General features: G+C 42.9%; 2 protein-coding genes and 1 pseudogene across 2 annotated transcripts in view; 1 reads left to right on the forward strand and 2 right to left on the reverse strand.

Annotated features, from left to right (window-relative positions):
- The window catches only part of LOC147433893 (ARM repeat superfamily protein), an 85,176-nt gene extending 83,747 nt beyond the window's left edge, over positions 1–1,429 (forward strand). The window contains exon 9 of the transcript XR_015185320.1: positions 1,018–1,429. The gene's annotated coding sequence lies outside the window, so the exon portion shown is untranslated. The remainder of the gene's footprint in view (positions 1–1,017) is intronic.
- A 2,195-nt stretch (positions 1,430–3,624) lies between these two features.
- On the reverse strand, positions 3,625–5,523 carry LOC147433895 (amino-acid permease BAT1 homolog). Its single transcript, XM_086489551.1, has 4 exons — positions 5,490–5,523; positions 5,330–5,380; positions 4,362–4,384; positions 3,625–4,293 (listed from the first exon to the last, which is right to left on the reverse strand). The coding sequence occupies exons 1-4, from the start codon at positions 5,521–5,523 to the stop codon at positions 3,820–3,822; spliced, it is 582 nt and encodes a 193-aa protein (XP_086345677.1). The 3' UTR covers positions 3,625–3,819.
- Positions 5,524–5,664: 141 nt separating this feature from the next.
- LOC147433896 (amino-acid permease BAT1 homolog pseudogene) lies at positions 5,665–6,510 on the reverse strand (annotated as a pseudogene).
- Between the last annotated feature and the right edge of the window lie 12,553 nt (positions 6,511–19,063).

Raw genomic sequence — 19,063 nt, forward strand, 5'->3', positions numbered from 1 at the left:
TGAATGTGATTTGTCATGTGATGTCAAGTGATGTGACGGTCGATTGGTACATGTGCTAGATATGTGTTCCTAGTGCGTCGGTACTAACAGTCAGTGTCTTCTAAGACAGTTTATGGCCTCTGTCTGTTTTGCAAGCGTAATCGAGGGCGATTACAATGCTTTCAAGAGGGGGGTATGTCACAAACAGGTGACGTGGCTGCCCGGTACACACACACACACTGCCCGCTGAAATGACGACATGGCATGCCGTACGGAAGCCCGTGAATTGCGACGCTTTTTGCGGCAGCTTTTTGACTTTGCTTTATTCTACGCAATAAGCAAGAGAGAGAGAAATGGATGGGCTCGAGCATTGGGTGTGATTCCTTCGTTTGGGGAAGAAGATGATTTTGTAGTCGGGGGCAACATATGTGGTGTAATGTATGAGGCATGAACCCGCCCCCCAGATTTCCCCCAAGTCGTGATACATTGGGGCTGTAACATTGACCTTGAGAGAGAGAGAGAGAGAGAGAGAGAGAGAGAGAGAGAGAGAGAGCTGTTGTCATATCTTTACATGACTTTGCAACGCCATGTTCTGGAAGCGGTTGTTGCTGCTGCTTGTTCTTTCTTGGTTTCCCTCGTCTTTGGGGTGCCACTTTGCAAGGCTTATGGAGGCTGTGATTGGGCAAGGGGGAACTCTTTTGTGATTTCCTATCGTATGCAGGTCACCTTGTAAGTTTGGAGGGTTGTGGATTGCCGATTGCCACAGCACCCTGATAGTGTGGTCAAAGAATGCAGGAGGCTTACAGTGTGGACACCGTTGCGTTGGTTTGGCTGCTCAGGCTGGGTTATGCTTTTGCTTGGTCATAGAAAGTGATCTGGGGGACTTTCAAGTAATAGATTCCTTTGAGAGGGGGGGGGGGGGGGGGGGGGGAGGGAGAGGGGGGGGGGGGGGAAGAGAGAGAGAGAGAGAGAGAGAGAGGTGCATTAATACTTAGCGTTTGTGTTCATCTAATAAATTCATGCTTGTCCGTTTTGCAGTAATGGAATGAGCTGTGGCTGCAGGACAACCGGGCCACTGTTTGTAAACAGCCTGGGGTACTGTAATCTACATGTAGGTTGAGGTGAATTCTTGTATCAGTTTTACATCATGATTAGGCTGGGTAGGTGGGGCAATTTTTCTCTCAAGTGCTGAAGAAGTTGATAGGGGCTCTCATATTTTTGTAAAGAGGTATACGGAGGGAAGTGTTGGTTGAAAGAGACACAGGGTTGGTGCAAGAAGCACTTTGACACCTATTGTAGCCAGCCGTTGTATCTATTTACTTTCTTTGAGATGTACATTATCCAAACAATTTTGTATCGGTTAGTTTACTCAGTAATTCATTCTCGCCTCGCAGGACTCCGAACTCTACATCCAGAAGCTGTACTTTTCTACCATTTTAATGAATGTGATGCAATGGGCTCAGGGAAAATATGTCATCAACTAGTACTTTTGAAGCTATAATTGTTAGATAGGGTAGGATGATCTTTGTTCTCACGAATATTTGCTTGAAGTTAAAAAAGACGTGCAGGTCGAGTGGTTGATTAGTCTAGCATCAATGAACAGAGGGCCTTACAGGTAGCAGAAGACACAGAGCACAATGGCTCTACCTTAGAGACATAACAGAGATCAAAGCCCGACATAATCGAGAGATCGAGGAGGGATTGAAAGATTGAGCAGTGGCTCCCTCAGCTCCGCTCATATCCAGACGTACTTGTCAAGACTGTATACCTTAACCCTCATTTATAATGTACACTATATTAGTCGTATTTAATGAGAGGTGGGACAAAGGGATTGATCGATCCATTCATTATATGCACAAATTTATGCACCACTCAAGCCCGAACATGCAAGGAATAGTCCGTTAGTGAGACCATTCCCTGTAACCGCATGGTGACTGGCAGGAGAGTACACATTTTGTGTGCAGGGATGATGTAAAAGCCCAAATTGCCAAATGTGTAAAGCCTTTATATGTCCGATAAAAGCATTTGCAGTGAAGGCTAAGTTTTAGAGAAAGGGTTTGCATGTGCATGGAAAGGACTGCTTGCACTTTAGCGTACCATTATGTGTCGAAGGGTTGTAGGCAATATTCAGGAAGAGTGTTGTCTCAGCTTCATGTCAAGACTAAAAATGCCAGTTGAGGGCAGAGAAAAACAAAAAATAGAGTGGACGTGGTAAAATGAAGCTCAGATCTGAGGTGTATTTTCTTACTGGTTGGGTTTTATTGCATGTAGCAACTCGCTAGCATCGTGAACATGCAAACAAGCCAAGGTTGAAAATGCCATTCCTTGGGATTTTGGCACCTTAAGAGCACTCGGGGATAAGACAAGTACCATTATGTGTCGAAGGGTTGTAGGCAATATTCAGGAAGAGTGTTGTCTCAGCTTCATGTCAAGACTGAAAATGCCAGTTGAGGGCAGAGAAAAACAAAAAATAGAGTGGAAGTGGTAAAATGAAGCTCAGATCTGAGGTGTATTTTCTTAATGGTTAGGTTTTATTGCATGTAGCAACTCGCTAGCATCGTGAACAGGCAAACAAGCCAAGGTTGAAAATGCCATTCCTTGGGATTCCTGCCAAAATCCTTAAGAGCACTCTGGGATAAGACAACTGTGTTATCATGCTCGAAATTGTGTACATCACTTAATTGTATCAATGTGGCACAAGTTCAACTTTCTGGTCAGTGCATTACTGTCAAGGTCCAGATCTCAGCCCGAGAAATCCTAGACTTTACTGATGGTAATACCCACTGTAGTAGCTCAGGTCAATGCCAAGTCAACAGCCGGAAAGCTGCTCCCACCGTGGCTTCCTGCCTTCGCCAATTGCCACGTGGTTGTGATCATTATGAGGAAGGGACACTAGAGGTCCTTTTGCTTTACCTTCTCACGTATGAATAGTCGTTTGCTGTGAGGCTTCCTCATTTAAAAGTAGACAAGTGCATGTTTTACTTGTGCTGTACTCCTGAGTAAAATTCATCATAATTGTTTCCAACACATATTCCTGTTGTTCTTGTATTTGAGATTCTCAAGGCTTGTTCCATATTCAATTTCAATATTGTTTTTAATGCTTTGTACTTTGATTAGCTTAGAGAACACACGTGTAACGTCACTTACAAGCGAGCAACCTTGAGGACATACCTTACCAAAGTGCTATTGTTTGTGCATGCTAAATTTCTCTTGAGCCGATGCAAGTAGAGCAAAAGGGCGTTTTGATTTTAATGTTGTTATATTTCATCGAGACCAATAGAATAACTTTTTGGCCTACATAAGGCCTTTGTGAAACATGGAATTCTTCAGAGCAATCGCAGATTATTAAATAAGCTTGTCGACCAACACCACATGGGAACTAAATGATAGCTTTCTTCCTGCTTCTTACAAAGAGGGGCACTAACCAAGCATTGTTAATGTAGGCTATAGTGAGACTGTTGACATTGGACAATTGCTTGCCTATTTCCATAAAATGCGGTACTTATGTGTATGTACGCCATAGTGGGAGAGACTTAACAATTGTTTTCCTATTTCTGTTTCTATGAAGAGAGTGCATTTAGTAGTGGGTGAGGTGCGCTCTCTCTCACACTCCACTCTTCTTATATAGGCCATTGTTACTTTTCAGCATGTTTAGAAAGCTGTTTTGGAGCATAGGGAACGATTAGCCAAGTTTAGAGATGTCGCAAGAAAATGACCCTGTTCAAGTGAGATGTTCCATTAGTGAGACGACCCCGGTCACATCTCAATATCTGCCGACATAGGTGGTACCCAACTGAAGATGTGGTACAAAGACTCAGTAAGAGTTGCCATTTTGTGTAGTCATGCAATGTTAGGAAGAGGTCCCTTAAACCAATGTCTAGCATCCCAAACCCACCAAAGCAAGCTGAAGGACATGACAAGAAAGACAGTAATGGGCGCATAGTTGAAGTTACCCCATTGTAAAGGATATCGCGTGGGCAGCAGGAAAACGGCACAAGTGTAGCAGACCCAAACTACAGCAATCCAGCACACTCCCCGCCCTGCCTTGCCCAAATGAAATCTTCCAGGCTGGAATCCCTTCGGAGGTACTTGTGCGCGCGCCCACAATGCTACTGCATGAGATCCAACCCACCGTACTGTACATATGGAGCTAATTGCTGTAAAGAGCACCTTCACCTTTAGTATGGGCAGACCCATCAATATAGATATTACTATACAAAGCCACACTGCATTTGTGGGTACTTTCCTTTTGGGATGGGTTTTTTTCCATATAGAAGAGTAGGGCAGGCCCCCATCCCGCGCCAAAGCATACACCTACATGACCATCAATGTTCTAGCAGTTCTCAGAAAGAGGCTCTACCTTATGATCAAAAGCTACATACCATCACAGAAAGAGCATGCCTATCTGTATAAAGATACACGTTGTTTTGTTACACGAAGTAAAGGTTTTATATTTAATGAACCCCCCAAGAGTTGTGGCTACAAACACATACAAAGAGGGAGATGAGGGGGAGAAAGAGTAACCCTAGAGCAATGACTTGAGAAAGCCAAAAATGAAACCTCATAAAACATGAGGCTGTGTGTTCTTTCTATGAGATCATGTAATGTAGAGAGGTTGAGGAGAACGAGTGAGATAAATAGCTTTGGTGCAGGTACCTTCCTCTTTGGTCTTCTCTTTGCCTTTTTTGAGGAGTAGTCGTTGCAGGAGTCTCTTTGGCTTTGTTTTTGTTCTTTGAGTGAGGCTTCTTCAAAATGTCCTGCTTAGCATTTTGAAGAAGGCACAGTGCACTAAAGGCACAGGCAAGGTCCCTTTTTCTGCCGCCACAGCTCAATGAGACACAAGCGCCTCTCCTAGTAGTCGCACCACTAAGTCACCTCAGCCCCTTCACAAGAAAGAGCCCATCACTTGGAATGTTGGCACTTGCTCCCTATAAATACTGAGGATGCATAACCTCCCTTCTGCGCAGGCCCCTTTCTATGGTCGCTCTAATGGAGTCCCAAAAGCTTACTCCTTACATTTACCATACTTAGGCCCTCATCAAGAAGCTAGTAAGTGTTTGTTTGTCAATTCATGCGATCCACTCTCGTGGCCTAATTTCTCTCTTTTAACAGCAAGGTTTACAAGGTTATAGGTATTCAAGATCTTTGTATACAATTGAGGCCCTCTCTACTACCAAGTTACTAGTTTAAAAGTAGAGCTTCATACTCACTACCTCTGGGTCTATTTGGAGAGGTTTAGAGAGTTACGCTTGCATCAAGCATGAAAAGGAAGAGCATGGTACATATTAGTTCAAGTGTATAAGCTTCCTCCATGAACCAGGTGATTGACTTGGCAGGGGGGGCTCATTACATGCATCGGTTAAGTCATCGTTTGCTAAAGCCCAAGTTGTGGGTTCAATGCCTGATATGCACAAAAAGAAACCAAAAAATTCATTTGCTAAGATTTGTTACAAGTAATGTCGAGAACAATGAACTCGCCCTAGAATATGTGAACTCCATTCCGTGTTCACACAACATGGCGGCAGCAGCAGATATTTCTGACATACCCTGGAAGAAAATTGACAGCCTGCAGATGTGCTGCAGTGGGTTTGAAAACTAGTGAGCGTACATGTGCTTGTTCAGTGCCGAGGGAAACCTGCTTCTTCTGCGGGGAGGGGGGAGGGGGGGGGGGGGGGCTGGAAAAGTGGTGCTTTTTTCTCGACCAATGAAATCTACCCACACAAGCAATGTGTTTTTTTCCGCCAGGCTGTCTGACCCAGCCTAAATACTGGTTTAGTTTGCATGGCTAGAAACATACATATGCACTTGCACTTGCACACACACACACACACATCCAAGTGATGCTTTTAGAGCAAAGACATTTAATATGAACCAACAACTGCACGTACCTGGATGCAGAATGTAAGCACCAGAATAACAGCCCATCCAAGAAGTGAAACCATACCAAGGCTATACAGAATAGCTATAGGGCCATTCATATCAGCTCCGTTGGTTTCTTCAGTCAAATGTGCTGCCGCATCATAGCCAAACAAAGAGTATTGGGAGATGAGAAGCGACATTATCACGCCATATGCTTTATCAGGCACGCTCGCACTGTTGGGAAACTCTACAAAATTGAGAAACACAAATGATGCTGACTGCTTTTTTGGAGCTACAAATGGAAGATAAAACACAAACAGCATGCCTCCAATAACCTGCATAAGTTCATTATCAAAATGCATAGCTTTATGAGGTGATCTTGAGAGTGAAGCAACAAAAAGAAAAGATTATGCCCTTGAAGACGAAGATATTGAAATAGAACTAGTAAACACTAACTCTCTCTCTCTCTCTCTCTCTCTCTCTCTCTCTCTCTCTCTCTCTTTGTGTGTGTGTTGATGTACGTGCACCGTGTATGGGTGCATGGGTGTACATCAATACAAAGATCTGTGTACTAAGTTTCAGTCCTAACTCTAGAGATGCAGGGAAGATTCTGACATACCCTGGAAGAAAATTGACAGCCTGCAGATGTGCTGCAGTGGGTTTGAAAACTAGTGAGCGTACATGTGCTTGTTCAGGGTGTATTGCCGAGGGAAACCTGCTTCTTCTGCGGCGGGGGGGGGGGGGCTAGAAAAGTGGTGCTTTTTTCTCGACCAATGAAATCTACCCACACAAGCAATGTGTTTTTTTTTCCGCCAGGCCGTCTGACCCAGCCTAAATACTGGTTTAGTTTGCATGGCTAGAAACATACATATGCACTTGCACTTGCACTTGCACTTGCACACACACACACACACACATCCAAGTGATGCTTTTAGAGCAAAGACATTTAATATGAACCAGCAACTGCACGTACCTGGATGCAGAATGTAAGCACCAGAATAACACCCATCCAAGAAGTGAAACCATACCAAAGCTATACAGAATAGCTATAGGGCCATTCATATCAGCTCCTTTGGTTTCTTCAGTCAAATGTGCTGCCGCATCATAGCCAAACAAAGAGTATTGGGAGATGAGAGCGACATTATCACGCCATATGCTTTATCAAGCACGCTCGCACTGTTGGGAAACTCTACAAAATTGAGAAACACAAATGATGCTGACTGCTTTTTTGGAGCTACAAATGGAAGATAAAACACGAACAACATGCCTCCAATAACCTGCATAAGTTCATTATCAAAATGCATAGCTTTATGAGGTGATCTTGAGAGTGAAGCAACAAAAAGAAAAGATTATGCCCTTGAAGACGAAGATATTGAAATAGAACTAGTAAACAGTAGCAATACTTTCTTTCTTTTTTTTTCGTGGGGTGGGGGGGGGTTATATCTGACAAAAAACTTGAAGCAAGAGAGAAAATAATCTTTTCCAGAAGATTATTAATGAGCAAATATCTTTTTAATCACTTGACGCCATAGTTACATGGAACATGAAACGGAAACAAGACAGAAACGGCTTGCTAGCTATTTGCAATGAAATGGATTAGAAACAACTTCTTATAGTTATATTTTCTATGTAACCGTTACAAATTTTTGACTATATACTAAAGGACGATGAACGTCCTAAAAATATTGGAGCTTTATGCATTTGACACGTGCTTCTATTTAAACTCTCTCTCTCTCTCTCTCTCTCTCTCTTCTGTGTGTGTGTGTTGATGTACGTGCACCGTGTATGGGTGCATGGGTGTACATCAATACAAAGATCTGTGTACTAAGTTTCAGTCCTAACTCTAGAGATGCAGGGAAGATTCTGCCATAATGAAGCCAAGCACTAAAAGAAGCATTGAAGCAATAAATAGGGAGCATCCAAGCACTTTAACACAGCATAAAGAGGAAATTCCAAGTTCATGGTTCAAGTCTATCCAATGTTTGTAACAAAGGGAAGCAAAAGTAGTAACCAGAGGTCTTCTCTCCATATTAGCATGAACTGAGGAGAAGATTCAATAGAAGTAATAAAAGTGCTGGCATAGAAGATAAAGATCCTGAACTTGAAAGACCAACACCTCAATCAAATAGAAACATTACAGCTCTTGAAATACAGATGGGTGGCGATAAGAAGAGAGTCTGGACGCACTATTAAATATTTCAATGAAAGTCTCTGCAACCTCTAGAGGGTTTTTGTAGCAAGTCCCTTAAACTCTTGCTAGCAAAAATACCTAAACTAGCTACATCGTCAACACTATGAGACTCGTATAAAGAAGGGTTGAAGAATTGCATGGCACTACTCTTTACCATGGCTGCAGACTATGTATCTTGAATGCACGTCTTCAGTCAAAGCCCGATGGATAAACCTTAACCTGAAAAAAAAGGCTCTCTTCATTCACTAGCTAAACATAGAAACTGCCTAACATTTTAATATACATACCCCCTCACAGTTCAACTTACAAAGACCACTACCTGAGAGTTAGGTAGCGCCACTACTAGGGTAACCATATTAGTCTAAGTGCACCAACAAAATACAAGGTAATTTGGAGTTTGGGCGGAAGGATTTTGCTATTCCATGCAAGATATGTTTAGATTTGTCTTTTCAAAGGAATTTTTTCAAGACCGATACTGATATTTTTTTGAAATTTGTGCAAGTTGGTATTTCAATTTTTTTAAAACTGATGCTAAAGAGGCAGTTTTGTTCCAAAAATTGGGTTCTCAACCAATTACCTTTCAGGATTGCGCATTTTTATTGGAACAAGGAGCGTAAAATGATGGGCACCACACTCTTGGCCACTGATGCACGCCTCCTTACTAGCTCATTTACCCTATGTACAAACGCTTTACATGTGCAGCCGGGGGGTACAATACAATAGAATACAATACTGAAACGGATTCAAAATTTGAACTTATACAGTAACATGGAAGCAAAATACAATATATTATGCATATGAGCCAAAGTGACACAGAATGGAATGGGGAACAGGACTTGGGGGTTCAAGAACCGGCGGCCCTAGGACAATGGAACGGGAACGAGGGTTGGAATGGTAAACATAAAATATGCTTAAATTAGGTTGGATTCAACCTATATGTTAGTAGAGAGCCACACACACCCATTTGTCGAATTAGAATCCTATTTAGGTATGCTTTTCGATGATGCTTACAGCTCACACGCAATGGCACCGCAGGGTAACCGGATAGAGCTTGTTAGAGAGCCAGGGATGGAGCTTGAGAGTAAGCCTCGAGGGAGGGATGGAGGTTGAGCTTTGAGGCTTGAAGCCTTGGGGGGGAAGGCTGAGAGCTTGAATGAAAGGGTCCAAAGCCCTTGACATTTTTGAATTCAGCCGTCCGGCCACTCCATTCCACGTTCTGTTTGGCCTTTTGCCTGTTTCGGTTATCCCTAGGAATGGAACGCCGTCCCTGTCTCCATCCCGAAGATGTGCAGGGCTTGGGAACGCGTTCGAAGAACGGGAGGGCCCTGTTCTGCCCGTTCCCTGTTAGTGTGGTATGAGCAATGGCCATTAACCACAAAGCTTCCAGTGAAAATCAAGTAAATCTACTTTTTTCCATTGAAAAAAACTCTTACCTTTAACTCTTCACTACTACTACATGAGGTGCTACACTGCAAAGTAAGCAGTATATGTAGTGGTCTTATCTGTCATGATAATTGTAAATGTAATGTTCTACAAAGGCACGTCAATATTAGGAAACATCAGGATGCATCTTCAGGTCTCAAAGATCTCTCTCTCTCTCTCTCTCTCTCTCTCTCACACACACACACACACACACACACACACACACACACACACACACACACACACGTGCGCAACACAACATATGCATGCCCACCTTATTCAGCATTGAAACAATAGGCACAACTATGAGAAAGAACAAACCGGGAAAGAGGAGCAGATCTCGGCAAGGGCAAGGGCGCGGAACCAGGTGAAGAAAGAGACGAAAAGCCAGCCCCAGACGAGGGGAGGAGGCCCTGCAAAGGAGAGGGAAAATCCATAGAGGGGGATGATGCCAGTGAAGAGCGTAACTGTGGAGAAAGCTATGCCCAGAGCTTTGGCCAGGCTCTGCAATATACCAAGAGTCCCGCCACCCTCTTAGGTTTCACAGCACATGTGTTAAACGGCGGGCATGGTGGGCTATGGCTTACCATGCTTCTAAGTAGCTCCTACTTGTAGCCTAGCTCGTTTAGCCTCCTTTCCACGCTGTCTTTCTCTTCCTCCGTCATTGCTGCTACAGCTCTCTCTCTCTCTCTCTCTCTCTCTCTCTCTCTCTCTCTCTCTCTCTCTCTCTGGGTGTGGTTCTCACACCTGGCAGGCACCACACTGAACTGTAGATGCTGGCCACTTTCACTTCATGCACAAGGAGAACTGATCGCTTTTGCACAATGTAGAGCTCTTTTCAAATCCCCATTCTACCAGTAAGGCCCTTGTCACACACGTCCGCCCAAATGTGTCCGGGGATGAAGTTGGTTTACGGAAGTGGACGGACTGAACCCCTCACCCAATCACTGATCAATGGCGGACATCATCAAAAGTTAAGGCGCCAAGACCTTCAAGCCATCATCATGGTGGGAGGAAGCTGGAAGATCATCCACCTAGGCTATGCCCATTTGATGATTAAACTTGCAAAAGGTAGTTTATGTCTTGTATCCACCTTGTGTGACACACACCACGCCCTAATGGCCATTCGTTGGCTAATTTGTACATCACATGTGTGTGATAGGGACCTAACACTGGAAAATTGTTCAGCCAGTCAGCGCTAGCCAAGTGGTTTCTGCCTCCGGTGTTGCCAGCCAAAGCTTAGTCTAGGCGTAGACGGGGCGAAGGTAGTGAAGGAGAAAGGACCGTGCGTCCATGGTGGCGCACACACTGATTGGAACAAACGAATGTGGCGAGCTTCTAGACCCACCTCAGAACAAGCGAGTGTCTCTCCCCCCCCAGCCCCCCGCCCCCCCGATCGGGAATTCGCTACCTGCAACTTTTCAATGCAAAAGGCAAATCACACACATCGACAGTGTCAAGAGAAAAAGCTCAGCCACCACACCATTGCTCACTCTCTGTAAGGGATCTTGATATCAATTTGTATGGTGCCGCCTCCGCCTCTTGTGGACAAGCCGTAGCTCAAGAGCCAGCGATTGCCGTCGGGCTCTTCTCCAGCCTTACGCATTGTTCATACTGCCCGGAACATTGAAGGGGGAAGGGGCATGTCATCAAGGTGGTACAGTCCATTCGCTTGAGAAAAGAAGTTCAACTTCTCGACCCACATAGGAGACAGGCGGCCTTCCCCCCTCCGAACAAAAGGATGTCCAAATACGCTCCAACACCAACCACGGAGAGGCCTCGATCTCCTGCCTTACTCGCATCGTCCCCACTAGCTGACCACGAGGCCAAACTTAGTAGGTTGATGTAGAGCTTGGCGCACAAGCGAACGGAGTCCCGGATGGACATAGCTAGCGAGAGAAGAGAGACCAGATAAGAAAGGAGCGGAGACGGAGAAGAAAACACACAAAAATTGTACAATGTAAAAGAGAGTTTGCATTAGGGCTTCATAGGTCTTATATAAGGTTTTACATTCTGTTATGTGAGTGTGGCCGCCCAATCTGGGCTGACCCCAACAATCGCCCCCTTCAGCCAAACTTGGCATAATCATCATCAAACTGTAGGGTGATAGCATGAAAAGGGGGTGCAAAAAGTAGTGTCATTGACACTTCTTTGTGAGGCACTTATGGATGGTGCTTTAGCACACTTTTGAAGATGTTCTTGTGAGACTACGCTTTATGTTTTTTTTTTTAAAAACGTTGACTCCAACCAGTTTAACGATTTCTTGAAATGTATGTCCGTCTACCTTTCATGCGTGCTATTGTAGCTGAGCGTCTCTCTCTCTCTCTCTCTCTCTCTCTCTCTCTCTCTCTATCTACTGGCATGTTGTTGAGCAATCTATTGTCGGCTAGATCTTTAAGGTCTCTTGGGATAGTTTCCTACGACGTTAAAAAACACTCTTCTTATCGGGTGTGTGTGTGTGTGTATGTGTGTGTGCTAATAAAAAGAGGAAAATGGTATAACCTTTCTATCACCCAAGTGTAGGAGATTGGTTATGCCATTTCCCTCTTGAATAACAGGTCTTGAGTTCAACTCTCCTCGTCGGCTAGATCTTTAAGGTCTCTTGGGATAGTTTCCTACGACGTTAAAACTCTCTTCTTCTTCTTCTTCTTCTTTTCTTTTTCTTCTCCTTCTCTTGAAGCAAGCAAGCATGGCTTGCACATCCATCTGCCTCAATGACGTCTACATCCTGGCTTGATGCAAATGCACTCAAAAACCGCAACCGACGTGCTCCAACCTTCAAAAGGGCAAGGCTCTTGTCTACTCTGCCCCACGTTGGTGTGGCCCACATGTGGCAGCAGGACATTCAACAACATCAGCCTTCTCACTACTCTCAAGGTGGATGGCTACCCATGGATAGAAGCATTAGGAGGTTGGGAGAGGAAATTCAATAGCAACATTTTTGTGTGGGTGAGAGCACCTTGGAAGAGGGGGTTGTGTTGCACCAACAGCATTGGCAGATCCTTCAGCTTGGATTGCAGCCCACGTCCATGGAAGCAGCAATTGGACACCAACAACATCCTCCAAATGATCGCCACATTATCGGACAGTCAATCATTGCATACACAATGGTTTTGGTTACCATCAACAAGCTTCAAATCCAATGGAGTGGTCTCACTCGTCTCAGGATCATGTCGAGGACAATCCAAGAAATGATGGGATGTCCCCTATGGCCACATTGATTACTCAACCACGATCCGCCAGGAAGCCACACATAGGATGCGACAGTACTGGGCCATGATGAAACGAGAGAGTTGTCAAAGAAAAAGAAAACGGGATGCATCATGCTTGTCAACGCCTGAAGATATGAGTATAGTTTGCAAAACAATGGTGCTTTGCTGGCAAGAATCTACAAAAGGCATGTATAGTGAAGCTAAGAAATCCACCTTTCGATTGCTTCTAAAGAAGCCAGATTTTTGACAGCTGCACTGTGGATTAGAGAAGTCTATACTCTCCAACATACAAGACACGATCACCAAAGTCAAAGCATCCTTGTATGAGAAGGAGCTGAAGCTAAAAAGAGCTTTATTCATGATGTTGGTGAATAGCGAAGGGGGTCCATCAAGGTCTATAAGCAATTCGGAGATGGCGAGGTTCACAGGGTTGCATCGATGAAATTTTGCAACAGCTAATTCACGATCACAACAGGCTGAAGCGGGAGCATTTCCATTGTAATTATGTCGACATCAAGAGCCTCAAAGTCATTGCATCACGCAGGAGACAAGAGACATTGTGTTTGCTTTTTGATAGACGGAGACGCGAGTGTCCCCAAAAAAAAAGGATGTGTGTCGAAAGCCTCTGGGGCGAAAATCTACATAAAGCATCCAATATATTTGCTTGACGAGTCCCAGGTATGCTTTAAAAGTGCTTGAATTTTTTTTTTTCTCTTGCATGCTCTAGTATAGGTACCAAGGTACTAACTGCGTTTAGGTAGTCTTACATCATGTATAATGTTGTCTGTGAAGCCCCAGAGGTGTGACACTCCAAAAGGCAATCTTTTGGTACTCTTGGAGCAACAATATAAACTCAAATATAGTTTACTATCACCATAGCAAGCACCATAGGTATAGTATATACAAACTCTTCAACCACCAATATATACTCATGGATCTCCTAAAATACTTAGAACCATGAAGAATATCTTCACCCTGGGTAGAAGCTAGCTTGAGGTCAAACAAGTACTTCAAGTATACGTAAAGGCAAATAAAAGTGCATTGGGCCAAAGTGCATAGGCTAGGTACTTCAGCACTACCAATTTTGCTACATGTACCTTGTAGAAATATATTACATTGAAGATTACCTAGAGTACCTACATATAGATGCTAGTAATACTACCATGTCAAAGGGGTTGGTGCTCAAAAGCACCAATGTAAACTCATAAGTTCTATTAGGGTCCTCCTAGACAACGAATGAATATTTAATGGTGGTTTAAAACCACCTTTGTAAACTCATAGGTCCTTTACAACTATGACAGTGCATACCAATAGGCTCTCTTGGGCTACTTGGAAGCTTCAAAAGTACCTTGAGATTAGGTAGAAGCTAGCATGCGACCACCAACATGTACTTTCAGAATACAAACTCTAGGTATATAGGTACTTTAAATGTACTCTCTGAGGTACTTATTAAAGTATCAATTTCAAGGACTTAGGTACTTTGCAAAAACTGGTACTTCATAAAGTACCGTTTACAGTGTCTTAGGTACTTTAGTACCTAACAAAAGGTTTAAAAAGTACCATGTCAGGTAGCATGTTCAAGTTGCGATGACTTTAACCTTCTCTTCACAGCCTCAAAATTTTGATGAGATTTTCTTTTCATTGGACAGGTGGAATTTTATAGGAGATTCGAAATGCAATACTCACACATCAAGATCTCTCTCAGATGTTTTGAGGGATTGAAGCCTTGGTTTGTTCGCAAGTTGAAGGATATGTACACTTGTTGTTGCATTGCTCACATACGTATGATATACCTCAAGGATGCATTCAACCAGATGAGACAAAGCAAGATAGGTGTACACATTGAAGGGTGTGGCTGCAAGTGTCAAGTATGCTTCATAGAAGAGGATCTAGGAAAGTGTGGAGCTACTGCGTACAGGCACAAGAGCATCAACAAATTGGCTGAGATGGTATTATGTCCGAAGCCAGATGAGTCTACGTTTCATAAGCACTCTTGCTTGAAGGGAGAATGTGATCAATGTGGATCGCAGCGGTTAATGCTCTGTCCAAAAGAAGAATCTGAAAATGCATTTCAAATTTCAATAAAGGTGTTTGAAGACATTGCATCAGCCCATCAAGAGGGCAAGAAGCGCAAGGATCTACTGGTCAAGGAAATGGGATGTGCAGATTTCACATCCTTTCTTAAAAAACATCTAACCACCTATATCAGACACAATTTTATTGCCAAGTGACAATCTTAGTAATTCAAAGACTGCATTCAAAGGTGTCCTAGAGATGTGGTAGTCTCTGTTATAGACTTTGCTAAGCATTACTCTTTCAAGGAGAAAAATGAAATCCAATCAATGCATTGGTACTCTTCACAAGTCACAATCTTGGTGCACATCACCTATGTTCGAGACGAGGCTGACAGGGTGTTGAAGTATATTTAATTTTACATCTCTGATGACAAAGAGCATGACACATTGTTTGTGCAGCATTGCATGCATGTGTGTGGCTACAAGAGCAAGGACTCAACTCCTTGAAGCGGCACTTGGTCTGGTCAAACAGATGTGTTGCTCAATTTCAAGGTATCCAAGCCATTTTTCTTCGTGTCAAGGTATTCTAGCTTCTCTCATCTCTTGAAAATGATATCCAGTTTCTTGTTTTCTCCTAGGCTTTGAGACGTGTCATTGATCTAGGTACTACTATTGACTAGCATTGAGATGCTATGGAGTTTCTTTGCATCGGGCCATGGCAAAGGAGAGCATGATGGGACCGGTGCAATTGCCAAAAAGGCTCTGACAATTGAGCAATTGAAACCTGATGCATGGCACATGAAGTGTGCCAAGGATGTGGTTAGTTTCTCGAAACATAAATTTCATGATGAAAACACCCAGTCAGAGGTGACTCAAATTTTTTGGGAAGTCAAAGCGCCCGATGTGACGAGGGAGAGGAAATGGAATTGTAAGCGAGTGAAAGGGTCACGCTCTTTGCATTGTGTGAATGAACACTCTAGGAATGACAAGCTTGCACTTTTCTATAGAGCTCTCTCACGTTTTTGTTAGTTTTGTATGTCACAACGTTGGAGGTGATGCCTTAACAATACACATGTCAAAAACTGGCAGTATATTTCCATCAAACCCTTGGACAGCAGTGACGAAGAAAGTGATCAGTCAAATGACGATGAAGGATCAGATTTGCCTATGTATGGTGGACATCAGGATGCCATTAGTGATGCTCCGCGTGTAGGTGACAACTTTGCCACGAATATGACCGAAGACGGAGCAGACTTCTACCTCTTAAGGTGCTCAAAAGAGAAATACAAAACAACACGAGCTCTAAGATATTCTTAGGACAACTGCATTTTTCCAAATTCCTATTTGGTTGAGGGCTACTACTATGAGCTAGTCGATGGTACCAAGGATGTTTATTACATACCTCCTGACCAACCAAAAGTGTTGTTGGCATTGCACTTGGTTTGATCCATCAAGATACCTTTGGAACCCTTGCATGGAGAGCCACATAAGTTAAAATTATCTCCAGAGGTTTATGAAAATGTGTACAACAGCATGCCAACGGTGTTGTAGGTCTTTGTGTCTTTGAGCCTAATAAACAATTGTTTTGTTGCAATTATTGTTTGTTGTACTTGAGTCCTCCCAAAACACCTAATCACAAATGTTTCCTCCTGGTTCTCTTTTCTCTTTCTACAGTCCACATGTGGTGTGTTTCTCTCCCTCCCATCACCACTTCTCACATGATATCAGAGTATTGACAACAAATTGTCTGTCTCCCATTTATTGTACCAACATGTGTAATTCAAAGTAATTTTAAACTTACTACAGTTCAGGTTTCAAGCATCTGACTACTTGTTCAAGTACTTAAAGGGGGTATCCAGGTAGTCTCAAAGTACCAATGACGGGTTTTTAGTGCATGTTTTACAATGTAGAAGTGTGCAGATTAGGTACTTAAAGTAACATGCATGGAACATATTTGTAAATTAGTTACTTTAAGTACCATGAAAACCTTGCAGATCTTTTCACAAAGGCATTGTCTCGTGAGAAGTTTGAAGCTTTCCGCAAAGCTTTGGGCTTACTCCCCTTTGTGGACTGATCATGTCCTCACAGAGTGACAATTCCCTCTACTTTAGGTGCCATATCTCGTTCATCGCATCACTCCCAAGGGGGATTTGTTACCATATACATGTGGTAGTGATGTTACCATATACATGTGGTAGTGATGTGTGTGAACACACTCAAGACCGCCGAGGCATTTTTTCCCTCACTAGGAGGTTTCCCCCCCCCCGTGCATTGTATATATGCCCATCACTCTAGGGCTATCTTATCTCTCCATTGCACACTAATTAAAACACTCTCTGTTGTGTACCTTGAGCTTCCTTCATCTTCTCCAAGCTGTGTATGTTTTTTTGGGCCATAAGTGCAAGACTTGAATACTATGGCAAGAAAGCCAAGAAACTCTATAATAGGAGTGAAATATCAATTCAAAACAGGGCTCAAAGTGCCAAGAAACATACATTAAACTTGTGGAAAATATCTGATAGCATTATGTATCTGTAAACCCATGCTACTCCAAGTGTGCATGAGGAGGGTGAAGAATCTAGCTCACCTCCCAATTGTAGAGGAGGATGTGGAAACCTTCCCCATTCTCGAGCCTTATAGTGTGTGGCATGTCATCCACATTTGCCCGACTGCCTGTGTGCTTCGACATCGGCCTCCACAACCATTGAATCCTTGTTGGCACCTTGCTGTGGCACTCCAGCCACGATCTCGGCCATCCGATTGATTGTCTTTCATAATATTACAATCTACATGACATTACCACCCCTTGTAAAGAGTTGTCATCCTCAAAAACAACATTGGAAAATCTCTTGGCAATCATGTTACGGTGTTGCCAAGGTGCTTCTTCCTCGTCTATGTCTGCCCACTTATTTTGTATCTCTTGGTACACTTTATGATGGGTTTGTCTATCTTGATACCCTAGAATCCTTTTTGGTTCATGCAGTATCTTTGATGGCTCTATCAAGGCAATAAAAATCTATGGAGAATCTATGTTCCCCAACCCGTAAACTGATTTCTTTAGTTTACTAATGTGGAAGACAAGGTAAATTTGATAACTCTCTGATAACTCAATCTTGTAGGCTATGTCCCCAATCTTCTTAAGGACCTTAAAGGGACCATAGTATTCAGGAGAAATTTTGTCATACTTTCCCATTTTCATGGTTTCTAACTTTGGAAGAACCTTTAGGAATACAAAGTCACCTTCCACAAAGGTAACTTTTTCTTCATCCTTTATCAACAGACATCTTAACACAATCTTGTGCACTACGAAGGCTTTTCTTTGGTACCTTCAACATATCATTCATATCTTCAAGGAAATCCTTGATAGATCTCCTTCTCCAGGCCTACAACTGTAGGATATCTTGGCTAAAAACCATACATCAACATGAATGGTGTAAATTTAGCTCTTGAGTGTTTGGAGCTGTTATATGCAAACTCCAACAAGGGCAAGTATTCTTCCCAATTAGGTTTCTTTTCACTTACACAAGAACGTAGAATTTCCTCTAGAAAGCTCCTCCAATCCCCTACTCAGAGATATAGAATGCTATTACTATGGTAAGAAAGGCCATTTAAAGAAAGGTTGTTGTCTTTTACAGCATAAAAAGGGCAAAGCTATTGTGAAGTCTGATGCTCCAAACAACAATGTAAAGATAGAGAGATCAATGTGGTGGAATCTCTACCTCCAAAGGTTGTTCTTGACATGCAGTTTGTTCTCACTTCCAATTTGATTCCAGATCCGTTATTGTCTCTTGATGAGTGTTATGTGCAAAGTTAGATCATTGATTCACGTGCCAGTTTCCATGTTACTCCCCATACGGAATGGTTCTCCACATTTACTGTGATGCATGGTTCAGTCAAGCTTGGATATTCCTATCACCTTGATATATATGGGAGATGTCAAATTTTGCATGATGAATGGCACTAAATTTATGCTTCTTGGAGTCAGACATGTTCCTAAACTGACTAAGAGTTTGGTGTCAGTTGGTCAGCTTGATGCTCTAAGCTATACTACTGTTTTTGGCAATTTTTCTTGGATGGTTCATAAAGAAAATTTGGTTGTCATAAAAGGTCACAAATTTGGTTCATTGTACTCTTTATATGTCTCTTTAGTCAAAGAGAGTTCTATATATGTAGGCAAGAAATCTTCTACTAAGTTGTGGCATAGCAAGCTACGCCATATGAGCCAGAAAGGAATGAAAATCCTTCAATGTTTGGGCTAGTTACTTGTGTTAAACTACTTTGATTTCCATTTATGTGAGCATTGCATCTATGGGTAAGCAAACTAGGAAAACTTCCTTCCCATTACATAGAAAGTTGGGAAACCCTCTAAATTTGATTCATAGCGA

Source organism: Adiantum capillus-veneris, chromosome 19 (genome assembly GCF_014529385.1).
Source record: "Adiantum capillus-veneris isolate H3 chromosome 19, ASM1452938v2, whole genome shotgun sequence".
In the NCBI taxonomy this organism is placed as follows: Eukaryota; Viridiplantae; Streptophyta; class Polypodiopsida; order Polypodiales; family Pteridaceae; genus Adiantum; species Adiantum capillus-veneris.